The 23,575-nt window shown below is 37.0% G+C and overlaps 1 protein-coding gene across 5 annotated transcripts in view; it reads right to left on the bottom strand.

Annotated features, from left to right (window-relative positions):
• The window catches only part of AP2B1 (adaptor related protein complex 2 subunit beta 1), a 117,985-nt gene that overhangs the window by 62,417 nt on the left and 31,993 nt on the right, over positions 1–23,575 (bottom strand). For all 5 annotated transcript variants that reach the window (XM_061176694.1, XM_061176692.1, XM_061176696.1 and 2 more), the window contains 8 exons: positions 22,453–22,643; positions 20,206–20,427; positions 19,564–19,684; positions 19,336–19,431; positions 12,279–12,394; positions 10,299–10,464; positions 8,655–8,753; positions 947–1,206 (listed from right to left, as the gene is read on the bottom strand). In XM_061176694.1, coding sequence (XP_061032677.1) covers positions 947–1,206; positions 8,655–8,753; positions 10,299–10,464; positions 12,279–12,394; positions 19,336–19,431; positions 19,564–19,684; positions 20,206–20,427; positions 22,453–22,643 — 1,271 coding nt within the window. The remainder of the gene's footprint in view (positions 1–946; positions 1,207–8,654; positions 8,754–10,298; positions 10,465–12,278; positions 12,395–19,335; positions 19,432–19,563; positions 19,685–20,205; positions 20,428–22,452; positions 22,644–23,575) is intronic.

Below are 23,575 nucleotides of genomic sequence, written 5' to 3'. Positions count from 1 at the left end.
AGATACCCATTATAAGAGTTTATTAGAGTACTGCTCCTCCCAAATTAAAATTTTAAGGTTATCTATAAAGCAAGAGTTCCATGTTACCTGACAGTCTGTTCATAATAGCATTTCCTTACTGATATGGAGCAATTTATTCTGGTAAAAAAGGTACAGGCAACTGAACAACTATGTCTACACAGAATCTAGGCTGCTCTTATAAAACAATCCTGCAAACATTATTTCATTAACAGCTAGCTTTACAGCATAAGAGAAGCAGTATCTGCTAACTTCATCCATAAGCTTGAACCAAAGTTACAGTAAAGGATAAAAATACCTAAATGTATACATGGGCGGACCTCATTTTATTGCACTTTGCAGATATTGCAGTCTTTACAAATTCAAAGTTTGTGGCAACCCTGCATTGTCAGATGATGATAAGCATTTTTTAGCAATACAGTATTTTAAAATTAAGGTATGTAGACTTTTTTTTTTAGACATAATACTATTGCACATTTAATAGACTACAGTATAGTATAGACATAACTTCTATATGCACTGAAAAAATAACAAAAAAATTCATGACACTTCATCGCAGTGGTCTGGAACTGAAGTGCACTATCTCTGTGGTATGCCTGTACAGGCTTTTTACCAAGTTTTCAACTCTGGGAAAATTTCTAGCCTCATCTTTCTGGAGACTTAAGCAACTTTCAAACTTTATCCATTTAGAAAATCTTCACCACAATTTTCTAAAGGCATAACCTTACCTACCCTGAGATTAGAACACAGAGGGGCCTTTTAACCCATTGTTTGTGTGTGGTCACTAGTATTCAGATGAAGCCTCCAGGGCAGTAGAGTAGGTTTGCCAAATGCATAGCAAATTTTTCTAGACTATAAAAGCTTGAGGAAGACCAACTTCGTCTAAACAGAGAATCACTTCTCACTCAAACCTAGTTTACCTGCTTACCTCCCATGATGTATTGGCAAGTGTTTGCGATGGATTCCATGACTTCCTTCCACAAAAGCATTGGGCGGCTTATGGTACACTGAGGCCAAAGAACCAATGTGGCAGATGAGCTCATCCAACAGAGTTGGCTCAATAAGATCTGTCTCCTCAGAGATCAGTGGCTTCTCAGACAAGACTACTTCTTTGGCTGTGACAGGATCAGTTGAGAGAAGGCGCCAATAAATATAGCCCCGGTCTCGAAGGTCAGGATTATCAGAATCCTAATGAAAAGGCAATGGCAAGAAGGTTTAAATGTAACCTTTCTCCATACAGAAAGCCAAACTGCTGGATTTATTATCAAGGCAATGCTGAAGTGATTTACGCAGAGTTGGCCGTTAAGAAGATATTTAGACTCCATATATTGTTAATATAGTCATAATTCTGTAATCTCTAATGCTTCAAAGAATTTAAATATAAATTGAAGTGGGTTAGTTCTAAGACTCAAATTCAAAATGAAGTTGGGAAAAGGAAAATAAAGTTTAAGCCAGTAAAAATCAACTGCTTACGATGGCCTCAGGACATAAAAATAATGTTTTTAACTGCTTTAATATTAGCAGGATTATTCATGAAACACATCTTACATATATTTCACCCATACCTTCTTTCTTCATTCAAATATTTATTAAGTATCTCCTATGGAGACACTGGCTAGGCCCTGGAAATAAAGAGACAACAACACAGTGTCTGACTTCAATGAGCTCAGCTCAGTGCCTGACTTCAATGAGCTAATTATTACAATATAGTATGAGAGGTACTATTACCTAAATAATTAAAAAAACTGTTAAAGAGAGCACATAACTAAGTGCTTCTAAAAGGGGTGACACTTGAATTTAGTGGTCTCGTTTTTTTTTGTGGCTGTTTAAAAATAATTTTATACATGGTCATGGCTAAGAAAAATTTATTATCAATGACACATCACAATTTAGAAATGTATAATATAACAATAAGTCTCCCCCTATCATCCAACCCTACCCCACCTTAACTCCCCATCCCGAAAATAGCCATATTAACAGCGCACTATATATCTTACCAGAGAGCTCCCACACATACATATATTTATTTTATACAAAACCAGTTTCATAGTATATATACTGCTCCTCAAGCTGCTTTCCATATTGGCACATACAGCTGCCATTTTCCACTGTATATGCAGCACTGCATCATTATTTACTAGTGTCCTATTGATGAACATTTAGACTGCTGCCTCTTTCTCCCTCCTTCCTACTATTTATTTTTGCAATCATTACAAAGTGGCAATAAATATCCTGGTATCCACCTCTCAGAATGTCTATATAGTGGCATTCATTTATGCATGAATTGTTCCAGTGGTATCATGTTATTAAAGGCAACAATCAGTCCCATTTCAATTTCTGTATTTAAAACACATACAAAAATATTTTCTTTAAACTAGGCCAGGGTTTTTCCCATGAGTTTCTACATAAGCAGATTAACTGGTTTATAATTTAGCCAGTTAAGGCACGTATCATTCAGCTCAATACCGGAAGTGACCCTGATGGTTTTACATAGATTTTCTTAATCATGTATTATTTACTTTGCACTCAAAATGGAGTGCTGGTTAAAAACAAAAAAGCATAAAGAACACTGAGATACAAGCTAATACAGTATAAAAATGGTAAATTTTACCTCAAGATAATCTTTATCACATTCATAGGTTGCATTATTCTAATAGAAATGCACATATACATGTATTATTTATATCAAAATGTTTGTAGTATTTGAAATGCCAGGGTTAAAAAAAGGAAACAGTGATACTATCCAATTTAAATGAGTTTGTTTTGTTGCTTCTTGGGAGGGGGGCTAATTTGCTCCTGAGGAAGTGTTTATAAATAGCAGCCTGAAACCTCCTCACTTAGATTTTCATTCGGAAACAAAGCTTGAATATTATGAAACATAAACAAGTTGATTTTTTAAAAGAGCAGAATACAAGTTTCTCCAAGTATCATATCAGGAAAGCAATCCTCTGCCCAGCTTTTATTGATATTTAAATTAAAGTTAAATTTTAATCTGTATATTCAGTCCCCAAAGCATGTCATTTAAAATTTGTAGACTATGCTTTTTATTACACAATGAAAATGAACACTACACATCACTTAACTGGGAAAACTTAATTTGCCTTTATATAGTAGTAAAGTTGTTAAACATATTAAAATAAACTATATAATACAGCTTAATAATATACTTATCAAAAATTTTTTTTTTTTACTTCAAATTACTTCTCTCATATAGCCGGTACATATTTAACCAAATGGCCAAAAAAAAAAAAAAAAATTCCTGTGGGGATTCACAAAATATATACTTCTGTGAAAAAAGCTTGAGTCCCCCCACAAATTCAAAACACTGCAACAGGACAAACTTCTGGAGATAGAATCACTGGATCAAAGGGTATACGTACTGTAAATCTTAACAGACACTGACTTAAAAATTTAGTCCTATGAGAAATGAGAAAATGCGTGCAAATTTTCCAGGACTGGAAGTGAAGAGTGGGCAAGGATCTCCACTGTCCAAACTCAGTTATCCTGAGGGGTGACCTGTTAGGACTACTATCAGCTGGCTTTCACTGCCTCACTATTCACATGTAGACCACGATAAATCAGGCCCAGTCAAGGCTAATGACAAGAAAATAGAAACTTTTTATGATTTTAAGGTGCCATTATGTGTTTGGTGACTCAGAAAATTTGGTTTCAGATCCACTGTACTGCTAGTCTGATAGGCCCCCGTAAGGATCTCGAGAAAATAGTGTATTTCCAAAAATTTGAGAGCTTCCAAAACAATTCTTACCAGGCAAGCTCTGAAACAGTAATTCTCAAACTATAATGTGCATCAACATTTTAACACACCAGGAAAGCCACTGAAAGTGCAGATTCCAGAGTTTCTGATTCATTATGTCAGAAGTGGGGCCCAGGAACTTTTATTTTTAACAAGCAGCACAGGTGATTTTGATGATGACAGTCTCTAGTTCACAGATGGAAAAACTAAGGTGAAGACTTCTTTTCCATGTACTAAAAAGAGTAATTACTAAAGTTTGGACACTTTTATGTGTATTCTTTACTAATTCCTCTAAAACTATCAAAGCGAAAAAGACAAATCTTTGAAATAAAGCCATGGATTCAAGGGTTGGTTTTCTTTTCCCCTAATAATATTTCTAATTATACCACCATTTTATTTAAAATTAGAAGCACAAAGATTTCACATATCCTTCACTGAATTCTCAGAATAGATAAACAATAGGATTAAGTCTACTATAAAGACAGAACAGTAGTATGACAGAGAAATTTGCCCAGTCACGTCCTGAACCAGTGGATGTAGCAGAAACAGAACCCCACCACCCAATTCAAATTAACATAACTCAGCAGATCATGCTGCCCTCAACTTAAATATTTATGGCTGGTAACATAAATATTAAATTAGGTTCTTATGTCACGAACTTCAGAAAAAAATTCCAGAGGAAAATTCCAGTGGAAAAGACTTATATAAATGTGCTTATTCTATTATGCTAATGCCTCAGATTTCATTAACTGGACAGAAAAGGCAAGTCTAGAGAAACTGTTTATTAATTATTTATAGCCAAATATGAAATAATCATCCACAATAATCTTAAAACCTCTAAGTTCACTTATTTATACTGGCTTATGCACAACAATGCTTCAGGCAGGGAAGACAGGGAATGCGTACTCTCAAAAGTCATTCTTAACTTTCAGACTTGAGAAGCAGCATTAACAGAGTAGAAAAGGGCAGACTCTGGAGCCAGGCTACTTGGGTTTGAGTCCTAGTTCCATCCCATACTAACTGGGCCGGCCTCTCTATGTCTCAGTTTCCTCACCTATAAAATGGGAAGAGTAACAGTATTAACCCTTACTGAAAGCCTGGCACATAGTAAGCACTATACAGATGATTGTTGTTACTAAGATTCTCTACTAGTCCTTGTACAGAAAATCTAGAATTAGGAACGTCTGATGGTTTATTTATACCCTGCCCTGTTCTAGAAAAGGATTTAGCAAAGCTTATAAAAATACATCTAAGGCTAGAGAACATAAATTAGAAGCAAAGGCAGAAAAATGCAAGCCACAATGACCCACACATTTTCTACAGGAGATCCTTAAATTTGATTCTAAGGTTTCAAACATCTGATATGAAAAACAAGTCTAGTCAGATAAGCCATTCAGAGGGGCAGTTAATTACACACTAATGCATAAGAGAATCCAAAACTGGTTAGGAATTTTTTTATGGGGTTTCATAAAGAAAAAAATATATAATGGAATAAATACTTTGATAACAGATCTAAAGAGGATAGTTTCTCATGACAACCCTTACTACAGGATGATATTAGTGTAATTCAGTAAAAACAGTTCTAATAAGGGTCAAATACAATGCAGTCTAGATCCCCAGCTCTCTACTAATCTGGCTTGATTCAGTGGTAAATTTCAACATCTATAAGAACATAGGGAATCCTCCCTAAACACTTTATCTCAGGCAAATACTGTAATAAGAGTGAGTTTGAACTCTGACAAGAACCTAAAACACAGCTCTCCTATGCTGCCTGTTAAATACAGATACAGAGGCCTTAAGAGACAATGGAGATGAAGGCAGGGTTCAGAACTTGTGAATACAATGGAATCTACCAAAGACACTCACTTGATTATGAGGCTAGCCTTATCTATTCAGAAGTGAGTAGACAGGACTTCCCTGGTGGCACAGTGGTTAAGAATCTGCCTGCCAATGCAGGGGACACGGGTTTGAGCCCTGGTCTGGGAAGATCCCACAAGCCGCAGAGCAACTAAGCCAATGTGCCACAACTACTGAAGCCCGTGCGCCTAGAGCCCGTGCTCCGCAACAAGAGAAGCCCCCGCAATGAGAAGCCTGTGCACCGCAACGAAGAGTAGCCCCTGCTCGCTGCAACTAGACAAAGCCCACGTGCAGCAACTAAGACCCGATGCAGCCAAAAGTAAATAAATAAATAATTAAATTTAAAAAGTGAGTAGAGAAGGAGCAAAGCCAAAATTCTTTTTAGAAAATTGTTCTGACTCCATCTTAACAGAGATACAAATGGGTAATCAAGGGTCTAGACTAGGAAATCTAGAATGCTCAATATAGATAATATTAAATAACCATTGCCTTGATGGTTATGGAAATTGCTTTGCTTCAGGCAAAGGGAAGTTTTAGAAAAAACACTTCAAAGAGCTCTAACAAATAAATTTTAAAAGATGTAAAATTAATAATAGGAAAGGTGTATCTATTTTCCAATGTGGATGAATGTCAAGTGGCCTCTCAGCAGTTAAGATGATTCTGACTATTCCACACATACATAAACACAGAATCTTCAGTTTGGCTGAGGCATGAATCTGTCACACAATGTAAGCCGAGACAGTCTCTTACCTGCTGAGTGATTCTAGGTCACCACCCAGCACTCCCATCTCTACCTTTTCTCTTTCCTTCTTATTTTCTACTTCTTGTGGTAACTTTCATGGAGGGCCAAATATTGCTGATGCTTTGAAACGTGGCCATCAGGGGAGAGTTAAAACTTGGGATACTTTAATAAACAAAAATCCCATGATTCTTGAAGAAAATGAGATTTCTGAGAAAGCTAAGAGACTGTATAAATATGTATTTATCTGTGTTTAGGGAGTTTTCTGAAGTGTTAGTACATAGGCCTCATTAAAATCAAGTTTACTATATTACCTAGAATAAACACAAGACTTCTTTGAATCTGGTTAATTTATACAGAGCTCTTTCTTTCATACAAAGCAGAGAGGCTCCAGGGCCTGTAGCAAAAGACAGAAATGAACTTCAAGGCCCTAAGATGAAGTCAAATACATGGCTAATTTAATGGCAATCACCCTACAGAGTCTGTAATAAGCACTACATAATTAAGAAGGGGCAATTTCTATTCAAAATGGCCCCCTGCAGATGACCTATTAAACATTAACGTGAAAATTAACGTCTAACCTAAACTACTTTGATTCAGAAGATGACCAATTTCTGATCTTAGTGCCAAGACACGCCTCATCAGTGATGGACAACCTCCCAGTCCACTTTTCATGGACAGACGGTGAGCCATGGCCTGCCCTTGACTCCACATACTCATATGGATGCTTCTTCACACTAACCATAATGGGGTCAAGTGAAGGTTTAGAGACTTGGGGAAATAGCACATTAAAAAGTTCATTCATAATTTGTTGGAGAAATGGAGAAAACTGAGGTACAAGGGGTGGAGTGGGACACCTCTATTTTCTGTGAAGTGAATTTTCTGACATCCTTTAACTCAACTACTGTTGGTCAACTGCTCCTTAAAAGATAATCAAGCAATAATTCTCAGTAATGTTTATGTGTATCAGTAATCAGACAAGACAATTATCTTAATTTTTAGTTTCAGGTCTTCTTCACATTTGAGTTCATTGATTGTAAAACATCTGTACTGGAATCAAGTGTCAGAAAGTAGCCTTTGATTCTAGCAGTTTTCTTGGCTGTATTTTTTTTCAGAGTTGTATAGCATATTCTATAAACAATTTATTTAATTATGTTGTCTGCTTTATAGTATTCCATTAAGTATTCAAATGCCTTATCTGCCCGTCAAACTTCTTTTCCTTAAAATGGATTCCTGGCATTTCTAAAATTAAATACTGTCAGAGGAAAGAACTTTGCATTTATCATGTACCAAATGATGCGCTTTGACCACTTAACAGATGATGTATTGCCAACTATTCAAGGTTCACATTGTGGTCTCAGTTTGGAACTGGGTTTCAAGAAGTGTACTAAGTGCACACCCCAACCGTACTAATTAATTACAGGATTTACCATATTTAGTCCTCCAATTGTGCTCATTATTGATATGAAATAAAGCTCTCCAGAGCAAAAAAAAAAAAAAAAGAAAGGAAAGATGACAGCCCAGAACTAGGTTAAAGAACTATAAAAGAGTTCAAATTTTGTTAATATATAACTATAAAGAGATGAAAGAGGAAAATGGTAAATTGAATATCTGAATCACATTCCATGTGTAAACACATCATAACTCTTGACAGCCTGCTAAAGCCAGCCTGTTCTCAAATTCAATTAAGAACATTACTGGATCATGATAGACTGATCATTATACTAGTTACATCAGAAAAAGTAATTACTTTGATTTCTGTGTATCCAGCTGGTTGCCACATTCCCGAAATCAGAACCCTCCCTAAAAGGACCAAAAATACTAAATAATTAAGGAAGCAGCATTAGCACTTTAAAATTACTTAAAGAGAAAGGCAACTTGTCTAGAAGGTAGAACAGCACACGAGATATTTGTCAAAGCATTTACCATCTCTACAGGGTACTTTCATTTGAAAGCTGAAATTAAGTCCCCCAGAAGGAGATACTGTGAGACTCAATGTCATTTTCACAAAGTCATGTCCTTCATTAACACTAAAGAGTCTAAGTTCAATTTTCATGAATTATCATTAAAACTGGAGTCAGTCAATTCATTTACAAGCCATACAACCAGTTCTAATTCAGCATAATATGTAAAAGAGGCACTGTTTTTATTTTTTTTAACAGAATCTAAAGACTGCACTCCTTCCGTTTAAAATCTCTGCAAATGAACCTTCTTGGGAGAAGTTTCACAATTTCCTAGAATTTAAAACAAGACAAATCAACTCCATGCTTTTTTCAGATTTCTTACCTGTGTTGCCAAACTCAAGACCTGCTGTACCAGCTCCTGCGTTTCTGATGGTTTCTTGAGAAACAGCTTCACTATGGCAGTAAGCAGAGTGAGCTGTACCTAAGCAAATGTAATTTAATAGGTAGTGAAAGGCATCTGCATTATTCCACACCATGAATTCCAACGTGGTATTTTCCCAAATATGACTTACTATGAGGTCTTTCTGATTTTGATTAAGAAACAAAGGTTAAAACTCAGCCAATATCAACAATAGCAGTAAAAGGTTTTCATCAACTGAAAACTCACTAGCCTCCTATCTCCAAATTGAATTTTTTGGCATCAAAAACTGCTGGTTTGTTTCTGGCCCAGATAATCATCTGTATTTCTTAAAGTACATGCTAACATACTGATGGCAATAAAACTGGTTCCTGACCAAATTCTTTATTATTTACTTCCACCAAAAGCTACAACTTCTAGGGAATTAGGGAATCATTTATCATACTGAGGCAAGAGCCCAGACAGTAGAATTATGCCAGATCACAACCAATTAAGAGTGGCATGCTAGGGCTTCCCTGGTGGCGCAGTGGTTAAGAATCTGCCTGCCAATGCAGGGGACACGGGTTTGAGCCCTGGTCCAGGAAGATCCCACATGCCGTCGAGCAACTAAGCCCATGTGCCACAATTACTGAAGCCTGCGCGCCTAGAGCCTGTGCTCTGCAACAAGAGAAGCCACCACAATGAGAAGCCCTCGCACTGCAATGAAGAGTGGCCCCCGCTCGCGGCAACTAGATAAAGCCCGCGCACAGCAACGGAAGACCCAATGCAGCCAAAAATAAATAAATAAATAAATAAAACAAATCTATTAAAAAAAAAAAAAGAATAAAAATTTTAAAATAATAATTAAAAAAAAAAAAAAGAGTCGCCTGCCGAACCATGAAACTACTGGCTGGTATATGTTCCTTGTAGGGCCTATTAAAATTACTATGATAGATTACACACATGAACAATTTGCAGTGAGTACAAATGCCGGGGAAAAAGGTTTAATAATTTATCTGCTTCTCTGGGCCTTTGACTCGAAGGTCTCTCAGTTTTGGTAGAAGACAGACAGAAGATGGGAAGGAGTCTAACCACCCACAAAGAATCTTTTCAAACTGCACATGCCAGCCTTCACCCCAGACAAAAACCCCAGCTGCAACTGAGCCACAACCATTACTAACAGTAATGGGTAATCATCTTTAGGTGACAGAAAATTAAAAAGTAATAACTACTGCTCTAAGTCAGCAGTTGTCAAAGTGTGGTTCTGGACCAGCAGCAGCAATAGCAACACCACCCTCAACCTTGTAAGAAATGAACATGCTTAGGCCCATCTCAGACCTACTGACTCAGAAACTCTAGGGGTGGGGCCCAGCAACCTGTCCTTTAACACAGGTTGAACGCCAGTGCTTAGGTGCTTCTAAGGCTCATTAAAGTTTGAGAACCATTGTCTAAATTAGGCAGGCTTGTTCCAACAGAAGTTAGCACAACTGAAAAAGGTCACCCCTTTTGGGAGAAAAATGAACATACTATATGTGTATATAAATTCGCACACACAAAACTGCCTAACCTTTACCTTTCCTGAAATCGTCCCCAAAACATCCAATACATAAGATATAGATGGGAACTTACCTGGGTGCTTTCATCATGAAAACCTTCCAGGAAGCTCTCTAGTAACTCATCTGCATTGTCAATTCTTTCAGCATATTCTCCCACAATCCAAATCATAGCTGCTCGAGCATCTGGCTCATCCAGTGAGTCTAAGTTCTCACACAAAGTGGCAATGATACTTTCATATCTGATAAAACAAAATGGACTATGGTTACTGAAGGCAAAACTGAGAAGTGTATTTAACAATGAAGCCTAAAAGCAAAAAACCATGGACAAGGTACCCTAAACCACCACCAAACTACAAAGACTTTTAGTCAAGAGAATGTACAGGCTTTAAAGCCAGAAAATTATAAATGCCTTCAATTTTTCTTCAATTATGTTTTAATAACTAGACCATAAATCTTTATAAAAGCTTATCAGATATTCTTTTCACAAGGAAAAACTAACCTATGGTGTAAGATAATACCACTACCTTACATTTCTCACAGTCTTTCTCATAACTAGATCAGAGAATTTTCCTATTACTTCATTTTACCTTCATCGTAGAGGAACAGAAATTCCACTTTACTATTAGGAAAATGGAGTCAGACAACAATAGCATCCAGAAACAGTAATTTTGTCTCTTATCCACCTATCTCTGCTTTCTGTAGAGATCTTTATGTTCCTTCCTCCCAAGGCACCCACACTAATGACCTGTTTCTCTAAAGAAATAAGCAATTCAAGTATTTATTTTTACAGGTCTATAGCTCTCATTCTTTACCATGTTAAATCCATCTCCTTGGCTAATGTAGTTTTAAACATCAGAATGAAATTGTATAATAAATGAGATATGGACAACTGAATAATACACTTAATTGTTTGCCCTATTTCCACTGATTAAACCAGGTTCTCGATAATGTTTCCTTAAAATTAAACTATCATAATCCCTCAGTAATACAAACCAGAAATGGACACATTTCTTTACCAAGCATACTAAGATATACACCTCCACACTTAATCAAGAAGTTTAGAAACCCAACCCTCCTCTTTCCTGGGAGAGTGGTAAAAGTATATGATCCTTTTTCCAAAAATACCATTTCTAGAATTAAAAAAAAAAAAAAAAAAATATATATATATATATATATAGTATATATAATGCTTAATAAACCACTACCTTATTAAGATATTTCTTCTAATTCTGAGTCCACCACTAAGCTAACTAACTGCAAGTCACTTCATTTCACATTATCTTTAACGATAATCAGAAGCGTTAGCACACTTCATCTCTGTGATTATGAGGTAAAATGAGATTTAGAATGCTTATAAGATCTGCTCTTATTTCACTCTTTCAGATTCCTTAATTGTTTGCCTTCAAAAGCAAATCTGAAAAAGTATTTTTGTTTCATAACTAAGAGGCTTCAATGTGAAAATTTTTGTGGAGTGAAAATGCAGATTTTGTATATCTTAATGGAAGCAGCTACAATACTTCAGAAAAGGCCTGAAACTCTGACAATTTATTGTTGCATGTTCTATAATTTTCTACAAGTACTAGGTAACATACTAAGTGAATAGTGAAGCTGTCACCTCCCTGGCTTTTACAATAAGGTGACCATATAATTTATTATTCAAACTGAGACGTTTCTGAGAGTGAAAAGGGACACAATTATTAATTATGCCTGGTAAGAGGTGTAAAATGGATTATGCCCAGACAACCTGGAATATATGGGTATCCTTATTTAATAGTAACTTCATCACCAAAGAATCTGGCTAACTTTAATATATGCCAATTGACAATGCATACTCAGACAGAGCTTCAATTCTTCTAAAAGTGATAAAGCAGGGTGAAAAATCAGATTTTAATCCTTGTGCTAACCAACTTATATGTTTCTGATTTTTAATAAAGTATTCAATTATGACCAGTTACTTTACAAAGACTAATTCTTACCTAGCCAACCTCAAAGTGCCCTACTTAAACATTTCCTAAATGATCTGAGGAAGAAGGGCAGAAGTATTTGGACATACTTGTTGGGGTATTTGCGGAAGATATCCCTGATGACCACAATCGCCTCTTGGACCACATAATTTACTTTGGTTTGGATGAGATCGAGCAATGTGCTTACACAGCGCTCTGCAGACTGCTGCAAAGAGGAACATAATGAGAAGTCAGATGATCTATCCAATAACACAACCTCAACATAAAAAATATTTTTTTGGAACATTCAGGTGTATCAACTAAACTAGACTAAAAGATGAGGCACTTAATTTCACCACCCTATACTAGAGGCTGGGTTATCTGATGGAGATATACAGAAGTTCTAGATATACTCCAAATTTTACTCATTACAAGAAACAGTTCAAGTGAAAAAAATCATCTTGGAGAGCCAGGATGACAGAAATGAGAAGAAAGCATAAGTAAGGTAGGAGGAAAGAATAAGAATGAAAGAATAAGCCAAGGTAGGAGGTCTTTATCTGCAGTTCATGAATGAGCACAGACAGAAGGCATCTTTAAACCTCTTGAAATGAAACTGCCAAATTTCATTTGTGCACACAAGCATATGTTCCTGGGAGAAGGTTTACAGTTTTCATTATATTTTCAAAGTTATCTGTGACTCAAAAAACTCTAAGAAAAATCTGCCATCTTCTGGGCTATATAACTGAAAGTCTATGGCCTTAGATAAACTGCAATTTTCCACAGCCTATGGTTCATCTATAAAATAGAATTTAATCTATTAGTCTTTTATTAATGAAGGGAATATGGAAGAATACAAGTGACAAAACTAATGTACTGAAACAGTAAGTCATAGTTTTTAAAAGAAGGGTTCCAGAAGAGAGATCCTAAAAACCAAGGACTGATTTATCATATATTACAATGTATTATGATGGGTCATTCCATTATATGCCTCCTGATAAGATGCAAAAGGAAATACACAGCAGCATCTAAGAGGTATTCTTGCCAAAAACACTGAACATGAATATTACCAAGCCTCTAGATTTAATTGTCTAAAGGGGATGAAGGAATGAGATAAACAACATCACTAAAATACTATCAGCCAAATCTAGACTCTGGAAAATTCTACAAGCCTAATGATCTAGTCCTTTCAATAAATGGCACCCAAATAAATAAGTAAAGACTTAAGAGACATATTAACCAAATGTAATGTATAGCTAGTTCTTGTTTAGATTTTGATTTGAACAAGGCAACTGTAAGAAGACATTTAGACACAATTAGGGAAAACTGAACACGGACTAGGTATTCAATGAGATTAAGAGTTACTGTTTGTTGAGTACGGTAACGATATAGTGACAATTTTTTTTTTAGAGGACCTTATCTATTAAATATACACGTTGGACTACTCTAATAAGATCATATCTGAGATCTGCATTAAAATATAACAGTAACCCACTCCCTTGAAGGGGGAGGGAGAGGGAGAAGATCAAATGGGAACAGCAATGTGTTGATATTTGTTCAAGATGGATGGTGGGTACATGAGAGCTCATTAATCAATTTTACTTTAGTGTATACCTAAAAATTTCTGTAATAAAATCTTTTAAAGGTACTATAATTTAAACCAAGCAATATAACGAAAACAAAATTGCATCTTGAGGTTATTTATATGAGGTCATATATATGATGATTCTGTTCTCTTTTATTATTGTAGTTTTCCCATTTTTGAATTCTATTTTATTCATTTTCAACTAGTATTTCCTGTGCTGTTATTACAACAGCAAAACAGTTGGGAAATTTTAAATATAAAAGTTATGATAAATTATAAAGCATGTAAGGGTCAAATTATCAAATTAGATAGTACAAATAAAGTACTCAGCATAGGGCTTGATAGAAAGCTAACATTTACTGAACCCTTAGTTTCATTATTATAATAAAGATAAACAAAAGGCCATCTCCCATGATGCATCAATATTCGAAAACATTTAAGTCTAGGATAGTAATTTTCAAGCAAACTGTCATCTCACCTATGTTGCTTTTGATTAAATTTTAAAAACACCATTAAAGCAGTATGGCAGAGGAACAAAAGTAAATATCCAATCATTGTATATACAAAGTAAGTCCAGAAACAGAGAAAGGCATACAGACATATAAAATTTAGTATATGATAAAGGCAACATTTCATAACAGTAAGGAAAGGATGAATTGTTCTGGTGTTTGATCCCCACACTCTTATGTTTAACCAAACCATTGCCATTAAAGTAGAAAATAAAAGTGAATTTTATATAACTTTGAAGTGAAGCACAATTTTCTAGGTGTGCCACTAAAGATATCATTGGGAGAGGGACTTCCCTGGTGGCGCAGTGGTTAAGAATCCGCCTGCCAATGCAGGGGACACGGGTTCGAGCCCTGGTCCAGGAAGATCCCACATGCCACAGAGCAACTAAGCCCGTGACCACTACTACTGAGCCTGTGCTCTAGAGCCCGCGAGCCAAAACTACTGAGCCTGCATGCCACAACTACTGAAGCCCGAGCACCTAGAGCCTATGCTCCGCAACAAGAGAAGCCACCGCAATGAGAAGCCCGCGCACCGCGACAAAGAGTAGCCCCCGCTCTCCGCAACTAGAGAAAGCCCACACACAGCAACGAAGACCCAATGCAGCCCAAAATAAATAAATAAATAAATTTATTATTTTTTAAAAAAAGATACCATTGAGAGAAAATGGATAGAACTCACTACATAAGGAAATGCGAACTTCTATGAATCAAGAAGTCAAATGAAATCAAAAGGAAAATAATTGGGAAAATAACTATTAATGAAATGAAGGGGTATTAAATGAATTAATACCTTTAATTAATTATAAAAGACTTTAAAAAATCAATGTGGAAAAGATAACACATTGAAAAAAGATACACACGCCATGAAAAAGCAATTCCAAATGGCTAAGCGTAATGAAAAAAATGTCACCTCAACTAGAGATCAAAGATTTAGCTACAAGGATCCTCCTTATAACCATTATTTGGAAAAACAGCAGAAACAACTTTAAGGTCCATACAGGAAGAGAAAGGCTAAATAATTATGAAGCAATCACACAGTATGTCTACAAACCACTAAAAATGATGTAAAATATTATCAGTAACATGGGAAAATGTCCATGTATAATAAGCAAAAAAAGCAGACTACAAAACATAAGTAAATAGCATTTGTAGAATGATCTCGTTTTTGTAAAAAACACACCTGTTTATGGAGGACTATGTAAACAAAGACTTAAAATCATGTCCACATCATCTCTGGGAGGGTAGAACAGGGGTAGGAGAAAGCAGAGTGTTCTACTTTTAACTTGTCTTATTTTATGATTTTATGTAGTAAATACATATGCTTTTTGTTTGTATAAGACATAAGTCAGTACCTTATCTTGAGCTACAAAAATGAGAAATGGTAAACACCAAAGAACAGAAGACTGGGAAGTGAGGAATACCTTAACTTAGTGACTTAATCTCTCTCAAACAAAACCAAACATATAAATAAATCTCGTAAACAAATAAAATCATTTTATTTGTAAGAAAAGGAGGGCAGGGGTTTATTTCCTCCTTAAAGAAACAGGTATACACTGTAATATATACAGCTTTAAATCTGTCAATCATACCTCAATAAAGCTAGAGGTGGGGTGGAGAGTAAAATCTATTAAAAAAACCAACCAAACAAAAATGAATAGGCAGGGCTTCCCTGGTGGCGCAGTGGTTGAGAGTCTGCCTGCCAATGCAGGGGACACGGGTTCGAGCCCTGGTCTGGGAGGATCCCACATGCCGCGGAGCAACTAGGCCCGTGAGCCACAACTACTGAGCCTGAGCGACTGGAGCCTGTGCTCCGCAACAAGAGAGGCCGCGACAGTGAGAGGCCCGCGCACCGCGATGAAGAGTGGCCCCCGCTTGCCACGGCTAGAGAAAGCCCTCGCACAGAAAAAAACGAAGACCCAACACAGCCAAAAATAAATAAATAAATAAATAAAATAAAATAAAATAAAAAGTCATCAGAAAGCTTGTTTTAAAAAAAAAAAAAGAATAGGCAAAAGTTACTGAAAAAACAGTACTACAAAATTGCTTTTTCAGTGTTATTTATTGACTCAATGGCTTATGCTTAATCTTTAACCTAACCAACTTAATATGATAAAATTATACATTTTTTTCACCTCAGGATACTTAAAGCAACAAGGAAACACCTGTACTTACAGTCATGCTAAAAAACAACTCCAACTCTTAACACCCAAATTTTACAACAGGCCCTGTTATCTTAGCTAAGCACTAAACTAAATTCTTTTTTTTCTCATCTGTCATATCTTTGAAACCAACTACACATTAAAAAAGGGTCAGATGCCCTGAGAGAAAAGCAGCAGCTCAGTCTGGAAGCTACAGAGAAAGGCTATTACAATTCCCTCGCTCGTTCTTGCCCTTGTCCCACGGATAGGTTAGTTAAAAACAGGCAATCACTGCCTCTCCTGCCCCAATAACTGTGTCTGGACTAGCCAACTCTTTCCAACTAACAACTTTCATGATTTAACCAGTTCTAAGAAAAGTTCTTAGGCAAATCCAGGTAACTGGAGATAAGAGAACACTAGCTAAAAGGCAGGATTCTTGAAGGTTAATCTTAAGCTTCCAAAGGAAGTTCATTCCCCACACACTCTCATATTCCCACCAGGGCACCCTGAATCAAAGGAAGAAGTGAGAGCCACCAGAAGTTCATCTCTTCCAGAAGATGATGGATAACTTTTCCATTCAGTCACAATAGACGGTACTAACAGCCGCTAGGAATCTAGATGCTTTGAGAACACTTTCTAGTAATTCCAGGGATAGAAAAACCTCTTTAACTTTGGGATGAGACTCTTTGCAAGAGCACTGTCAGAGAGGTTAGTAAGACAATGACATTCTGGCAGTGAAAAGCACAAAATGACTCTTCTGCTACCAAAATAGCTCTGAAAATTGTCTGCATTAATACCATAAGTAGGTGGCTATTCCACAATGAGAAAAGAAAAAGAAAAAAGTTAAGTAGTGGTGGTAAGTTAAGAAGTGAGGTAGTAAAAAAAAGATGTAACACATCAAGATCCAATAAACAGATTTTCCCATTTCTCAAATGGAGCAACAGAAGTATATATTAAGTATCTGAAGCAACTGAGCTGGCAGAACCAGAAGTAGAAACCAGGATTAACTAACTTCTAGCTATAACAACTAGTCTACTAAATGATTTATCAGTGGTAACTACATGAAGCAGCATTCAGTAAATAAAAACAAGGAAGGCCAATAAGGAATTTGGCTTTCAGAGACACTTCTCTGACACAGCATCTGTTTCCTTCTGTTCCTGTGAAGCACTGGTCATACTGTACAAATTATTTTAGTAACTATCCTTGTGAAATCATATGGTCCAATCTGACTCAAAGTAGAATTGCAGGGACTTCCCTGGTGGTGCAGTGGTTAAGAATCCGCCTGCCAATGCAGGGGACACGGGTTGGAGCCCTGGTCCAGGAAGATCCCACATACGGCGAAGCAACTAAGCCTGTGCACCACAACTACTGAGCCTGTGCTCTAGAGCCCACAAGCCACAACTACTGAGCCCGCGTGCTGCAACTACTGAGGCCCGCGCGCCTAGAGCCCGTGCTCTGCAACAAGAGAAGCCACCGAAATGAGAAGCCCCCGTGCACCGCAACGAAGAGTAGCCCCCACTCGCCGCAACTAGAGAAAGCCCACGCACAGTAATGAAGACCCAACGCAACCAATAAATAAATAAATAAATAAAATGTCAAAAGAAAAAAAAAAGCAGAATTGCACATAGTCAAGTAGTAAGAACAAATATGGAGCTCTGAATCCACAATACCGTTGTGAACAGAAGCCATCATTAATTGCAACAAATTTCTGAATGAGGAAAAACAGAGGTCTGGTGACTGATGAAGCAGTGCATTGTAAGTTGTAGCCCTTAATACCTACTGGAAGGCTGCAACCAAGCTAGAACCAATCTGCCCTCTAAGACCACAGAGAAGCTCTTCAAGAGAACTGCCAAGTAAAGATCAACTCCCTGCCCTAAAGCAGAAACCTGCTAGTCGACAGCCCTGCCTATGTGCACAGAAGTCCTGAAAACTTTTCTGTCATCTCATTCTTAATATAAATAGGCAGCAATTTACTGTAAGTATGGTATACACTTCAATTAAAAAATCACATATAGACATGCAACCATCACCATAAAATACTCCAGATAATTAAATTCAAACTGCAGAAACAAAACCAAAAACTGTAATTCACATCCCAAGAGATTTAAGAAACTATTGCAACCACAAAAAAAAGAAATGCTATGAAAAAGTACCCATAACAAGAAACAGCAATGAAGGGAGGCTGTATGGAAAGACGGCTGTGCAGAAGACAAGAAAGCAACCACCCAGACTGGAGTAAGGACTGGAAGGACAGAGGACTGGAAGAGAGAAGGGTCTAGAACAAAAGAAAAGTTTTATAAATTTGATATTATGCTTGAAAAGCTGGAAGAAGATAGGAGTGCAATGAAGGCACAATGAAATTAAAAAAAAAAACAAAAAAAAAACAAAGGCCATTATGAACTCCAGAAAAAACAAAAACCTGTATAAGAAAGAAAACACAATCATTTGATTGTGTAGGCTCTACATATTTACAGGCATAGTACGCACAGTAAGCTTTGCAAGACTCTAGTTGATAGAACAAGAAATAAAGGTATATTATCTCAATTTACAAAGATAATATAGGAACAAAAACCTCATGATATAACTATACAGGGGATCAGAAGGGTAGAAGTAGGAGTGATGGAGTATATGAACTAAGTTGTTTATCTCATAGCGGAAAGTCAATAGACAATGTCTACAACTGGTAAATCAATAAATAATAGCATAAGGATATTAGAGATATGGAAGTAATCAAAATAACTAAAACTAGGAACAGAGTTAAACATGATTCCCTCGGGAAAGAGAGGGACCAGGGACAGCTGCTTTTCATTAAAAATTCTTTAATATTTTAACAATGTGCTTTATTATTTTGATAAACTTAAAAATGTATTTTAAGGAAAGAGGTGACAAGAATACCCAGAGTCCCATAACGTGATCACAACTACCATGGGACACTTGCCTCCACCTTGATGGCACACCGTCCAATGGCCCGCACAGCTTTGCGCACAAAGTCGACATCCACCTCTGTGGCATACTCCTTCAGTTCTGCCAGAACCTGTTAAAAATCCATGAAGCGAACAATCATTAAGGATTCTCCAACAGCAATTTCATGGCCTAGGTTTTTCTGAAGGCCAGATCTTAATATCTAAGTTATTAGATCTTAACTTGAATCTACTTTAAGTCTGACCTGAGCAATGTTGGCTTGGGATGCCAAACGAATCATGATGTCCAATTTCTCTAGTTTCACATAGATGGGATCATTGTACTTCACAAAGAAAACTTTGATCTCTTGCTTCAAGATTTCAGGCCTGTGGTACACAGAAACACAAGATAAGGAAGGTGAGGCATATATTGATATATCCTTCTGAGTCTGCATTAATACCCAACCTGTGCTTCTCTGCTCTCCATTCACACACTCCACTCCAGGGAAAAAAACTCACAAACTTCCTCTACACCCCTCTAACCAGATCCATCTGGCAGACTATTTTTATCCTTTTTAAGGGGCAAAGTATATATTGCCAAGAAGAACCACTGGAAGAACAACAACGTGATCTAAATTACAGCCTGAACCATATTAAGCAGACACTAGCTATCATACAACTAAGAGTTCCTTCAGAAAAGAAACTAATTTGTAGAGCAACACCAGGCATTCATTGTAGGAACACTCTAAAATCAACTGTTAGCCTCCTGACCCTGGGCAAGTTGCTCTACCATACAGTATTTTCACTTTCATTAAACAGAGTTTTAACACAGTCCTCTTTAATACTGATGTTATTAAGTTTAATTCAAAATTACAAACACTTTAATCACCAATTCGTTTTTTCCCAACCTTTTCTGGACAATTAGGTTGATGTTCCTCAGGGCGACGTACTGCACCTCTGGCTCCCCAGACAGCAAAGTGACAAGAGGAGGGGCCAACTTCTTCAGCAGCATATTGTAGTAGTCAGAGTCCTTGGGTAACAACTCTAGAAATTTCATTAGGACTTTTACTGCTGAAAGCACCACTGCTGAGTTGGCATGAGATAGCCGAGGAGTTACTCGCTCACAGATACTGAGGACAGAAAATGAAAATTAGTACCTTAAATTATAATTTCTTTGCTCAATCCAATCTATAAGGTAATGCTGTCAGAGGTTCCCATGGCCCAAGTATAAAGAAATTAGAAAATCAGTTAGAAAAGTGAAAACTCCATACATAGGTAAATTTGGGATCCAACACTGCACACGCCTCATTCCCAGCAAACTACAGGCAGAGCAAGGATATCAGAAGACTTTAGGAAACCAGCAATAAGGGATGTTCAAACTGGAAGGAAACTAGCCAATACCCAAAACACCTGAAGCTCACACCATTTACCTTCCTATTTTATAGTCCTCTCTGTCTCCCCATATTATGTAAGGGCTCCCTGCCTCACAGCCCATTTCTCCTCAGCCTATAGGAAGTCAAATTAAGCATTCTGAGAGTTATTTCATAGTGAGAGATATCAACCAACTGTGGCTGAAGTTTCACTGTAAGATGCAGAAGGAGATGGGCTGACAGGGAAAACCAACCAACCTCTTGCATTCAGGATAATAAGGGAATCTCGGAAAGGGTGTTTGTTTGTTTGTTTTTAACAACACAATACCACTGCAATACTCTCTCAACCTCATCCCCTTCTCCTAGTCCCTGCCACCTACACTTAAATGTCTCATAAAATATAGAATATTTAGTTATCTGTTGAGGGTTCTTCAGAAATTAACCTAATTTTGATAGCTCTTAGGCAATGTGAGTGGCTAGCTGACTCAGTTAAGGACACAAGGTAAGTAAGCTATGTTTTTCTCCCTTCCTCCTGCATCTACTTGGCTGACTCCCTGACCTCCTTCAGGTCTTAATACAAACGCTACCTTCTCAGGGAGACCTTTCCTGACCACCAAGCATTTGTTAGATCTCTTCCTTACTTTATCTTTCTTGTTGGCACTTATCATCATCTGACCTATTCTATGCTGTATTACGTACACATATTATATATACTTCTGCCCTATCCCTCAGAATAAGCGTTCCATAAGAGCTATGATTTTTGTTTGTCCACTGCTATATCCTCAGAGCCTAGAACAATGCCTCGCATACAGCATGGGCTCAATAAATATCTGCTGAGTGAATGAGTAAGTGTGAGATGTCAATGACCAAGAGAAAATAAAATTGTATGTAAAGTTCTTTCCAGAAGATATTTGTACTTTCAGTGATGGAAAGAAACTATCAGGGTGAGCTTTGGTTAAATCCAGAGGGAGTAATTTCCCAGACAAGTGAAGAGCACTTACATTATAGTAGCTCGAGCTTTAGCCGGGCAAGGAAGGTTCCTATCTACCATAATTAAAATGAAGAGCCAACAATTCTTCAGAATTATTTTGCCTAGTACAGTGCCTATATACACAAAATGTTCAATAAAAACTGATGATACCTCCAATTCTGTAAACTAAAATGTATGTATGTGTATATGAAATTTAGTAGTCAGTATCTGATAGTCAAAGAAAATCTGCAACACTAAAGTGGTAGAGAGCTGAGCAGAACAATCCAGGTGGGCCTTCCAAAATCTTCTCCAAATTCAGACTGATGTGATTCCTATACCTAACGGAAGACATCATACATTTTGCTGGCTCCAACACAGTTTCTCTAGTACTAATTATAGGTATAAGCCAACTCAATAACTAGTATCAAGCCACTTACTATGTATCTAAAAGAACGAAAATTTTGTTACTACAGTGAGAGACACTCAAAAAACCTTTGTTTGCCAAATGGCTAGGAATTGCTGTATGGGAGATGTAAGACCATGATGAGGGAGAGTTTTTTCAGAGGGCTGTAACTATACTGTTCAAAAAAGAAATGAAAAATACACATCTCCTCTTAGGAAGAGCTATTTTTGCATGGTTTACTCTACCACCTAAAATGCTCCTAAATACACTGAGAAAATACCACGGGATAGCAGTATCTATCCCGTAAGCCACTGATTTTCTCAACGTAACAGACCCTTATTCTAATACAGACTTACTAGAACTTATTGAACCAGGCAAGACTCCTAGATACTATCCAGAAAAACAGACTGACCTCTGAGCCTCCCGGTCATCTTTAGGGTTGTAATTAGACAGGCAGTCCAGGATGAAAATCTGGCCCCATTCGGTGCACTCATTCAGGGCTGTCAGTAGCTTATTAATGTTCTGTGGATTCAGATCGAGTAAGTTGCTGTTTGGGTGAGATTCACTGATTTCAGATAATGCTGCTACAGCATTAGCCACCACCTGGGAAAGAAGCAGATATGACCTTGATTTGTCAAGAACAGTACAACTATTTCTCTGGATCACTTCATAGATCTCAATTCATAACCGTTCCTGAACATTTTACCCAGTCAGCTAGAAAGAGATATACTGCTTTCAAAACGTATAATAAACCACCAATGATGGCATATATAGCTTCCTCATGGTCAGGCAACACAGAACTAAAACAATTCACATATTAGCAGAGAGTCCCTCATGATTTACTATTAAAACATTAATAATTTTAATAGTAGTCAAAACTATCAGTAGAATTAAGACACATGAACAGCTGTAAAAGAAGTGAAGGTTAGGGACTTCCCTGGCGGTCCAGTGGTTAAGACTCGTGCTTCCACTGCAGGGGGGCATGGGTTCAATCCCTGGTTGGGGAACTAAGATCCCACATGCCTCGCAGCCAAAACAAAACAAAAAACACAAAACAGTGAAGTTTAAATATGAAACGTGTACATTAGGCAATGGAAAGAAAAATCTAGGCCAAACAATTTTATAGGTGTATGGGTGTGCATGTACTGAGGGGTGGGGAGGTGATACTTCAGGTGTCAATCACACCTTAAGTCTCAGAGTAAGAAAATGTGACCTTGAAACCATAGTTCACTGTAACATGATGTTGGGAAAGCACAATCTCCGTGAAATTCAATTTCCCCATCTGAAAATGGGATAATTTAATCCACCTCATAGATTAGCTTTAGTTTGAGGATAAAATCAGATGACTTAGGTATAAGTGCTTTCTACAAAGCCTTATACAAAGTTAAGGTGGTAATATTACCATAATTCATCAAGACTAAGTTGCACAGTTTTTCATATTAACATCTCTGAAGTTCGGATATATTTAATAATCAACGGCATGTCAGTTTAATAGGAGGTATTTTTCTTTCTACGTAATACAGGAAATAATAATG

This window comes from Eubalaena glacialis, chromosome 19 (assembly GCF_028564815.1).
Source record: "Eubalaena glacialis isolate mEubGla1 chromosome 19, mEubGla1.1.hap2.+ XY, whole genome shotgun sequence".
Lineage (NCBI taxonomy): Eukaryota > Metazoa > Chordata > Mammalia > Artiodactyla > Balaenidae > Eubalaena > Eubalaena glacialis.
This window is presented reverse-complemented; position numbering and strand designations above follow the sequence as displayed.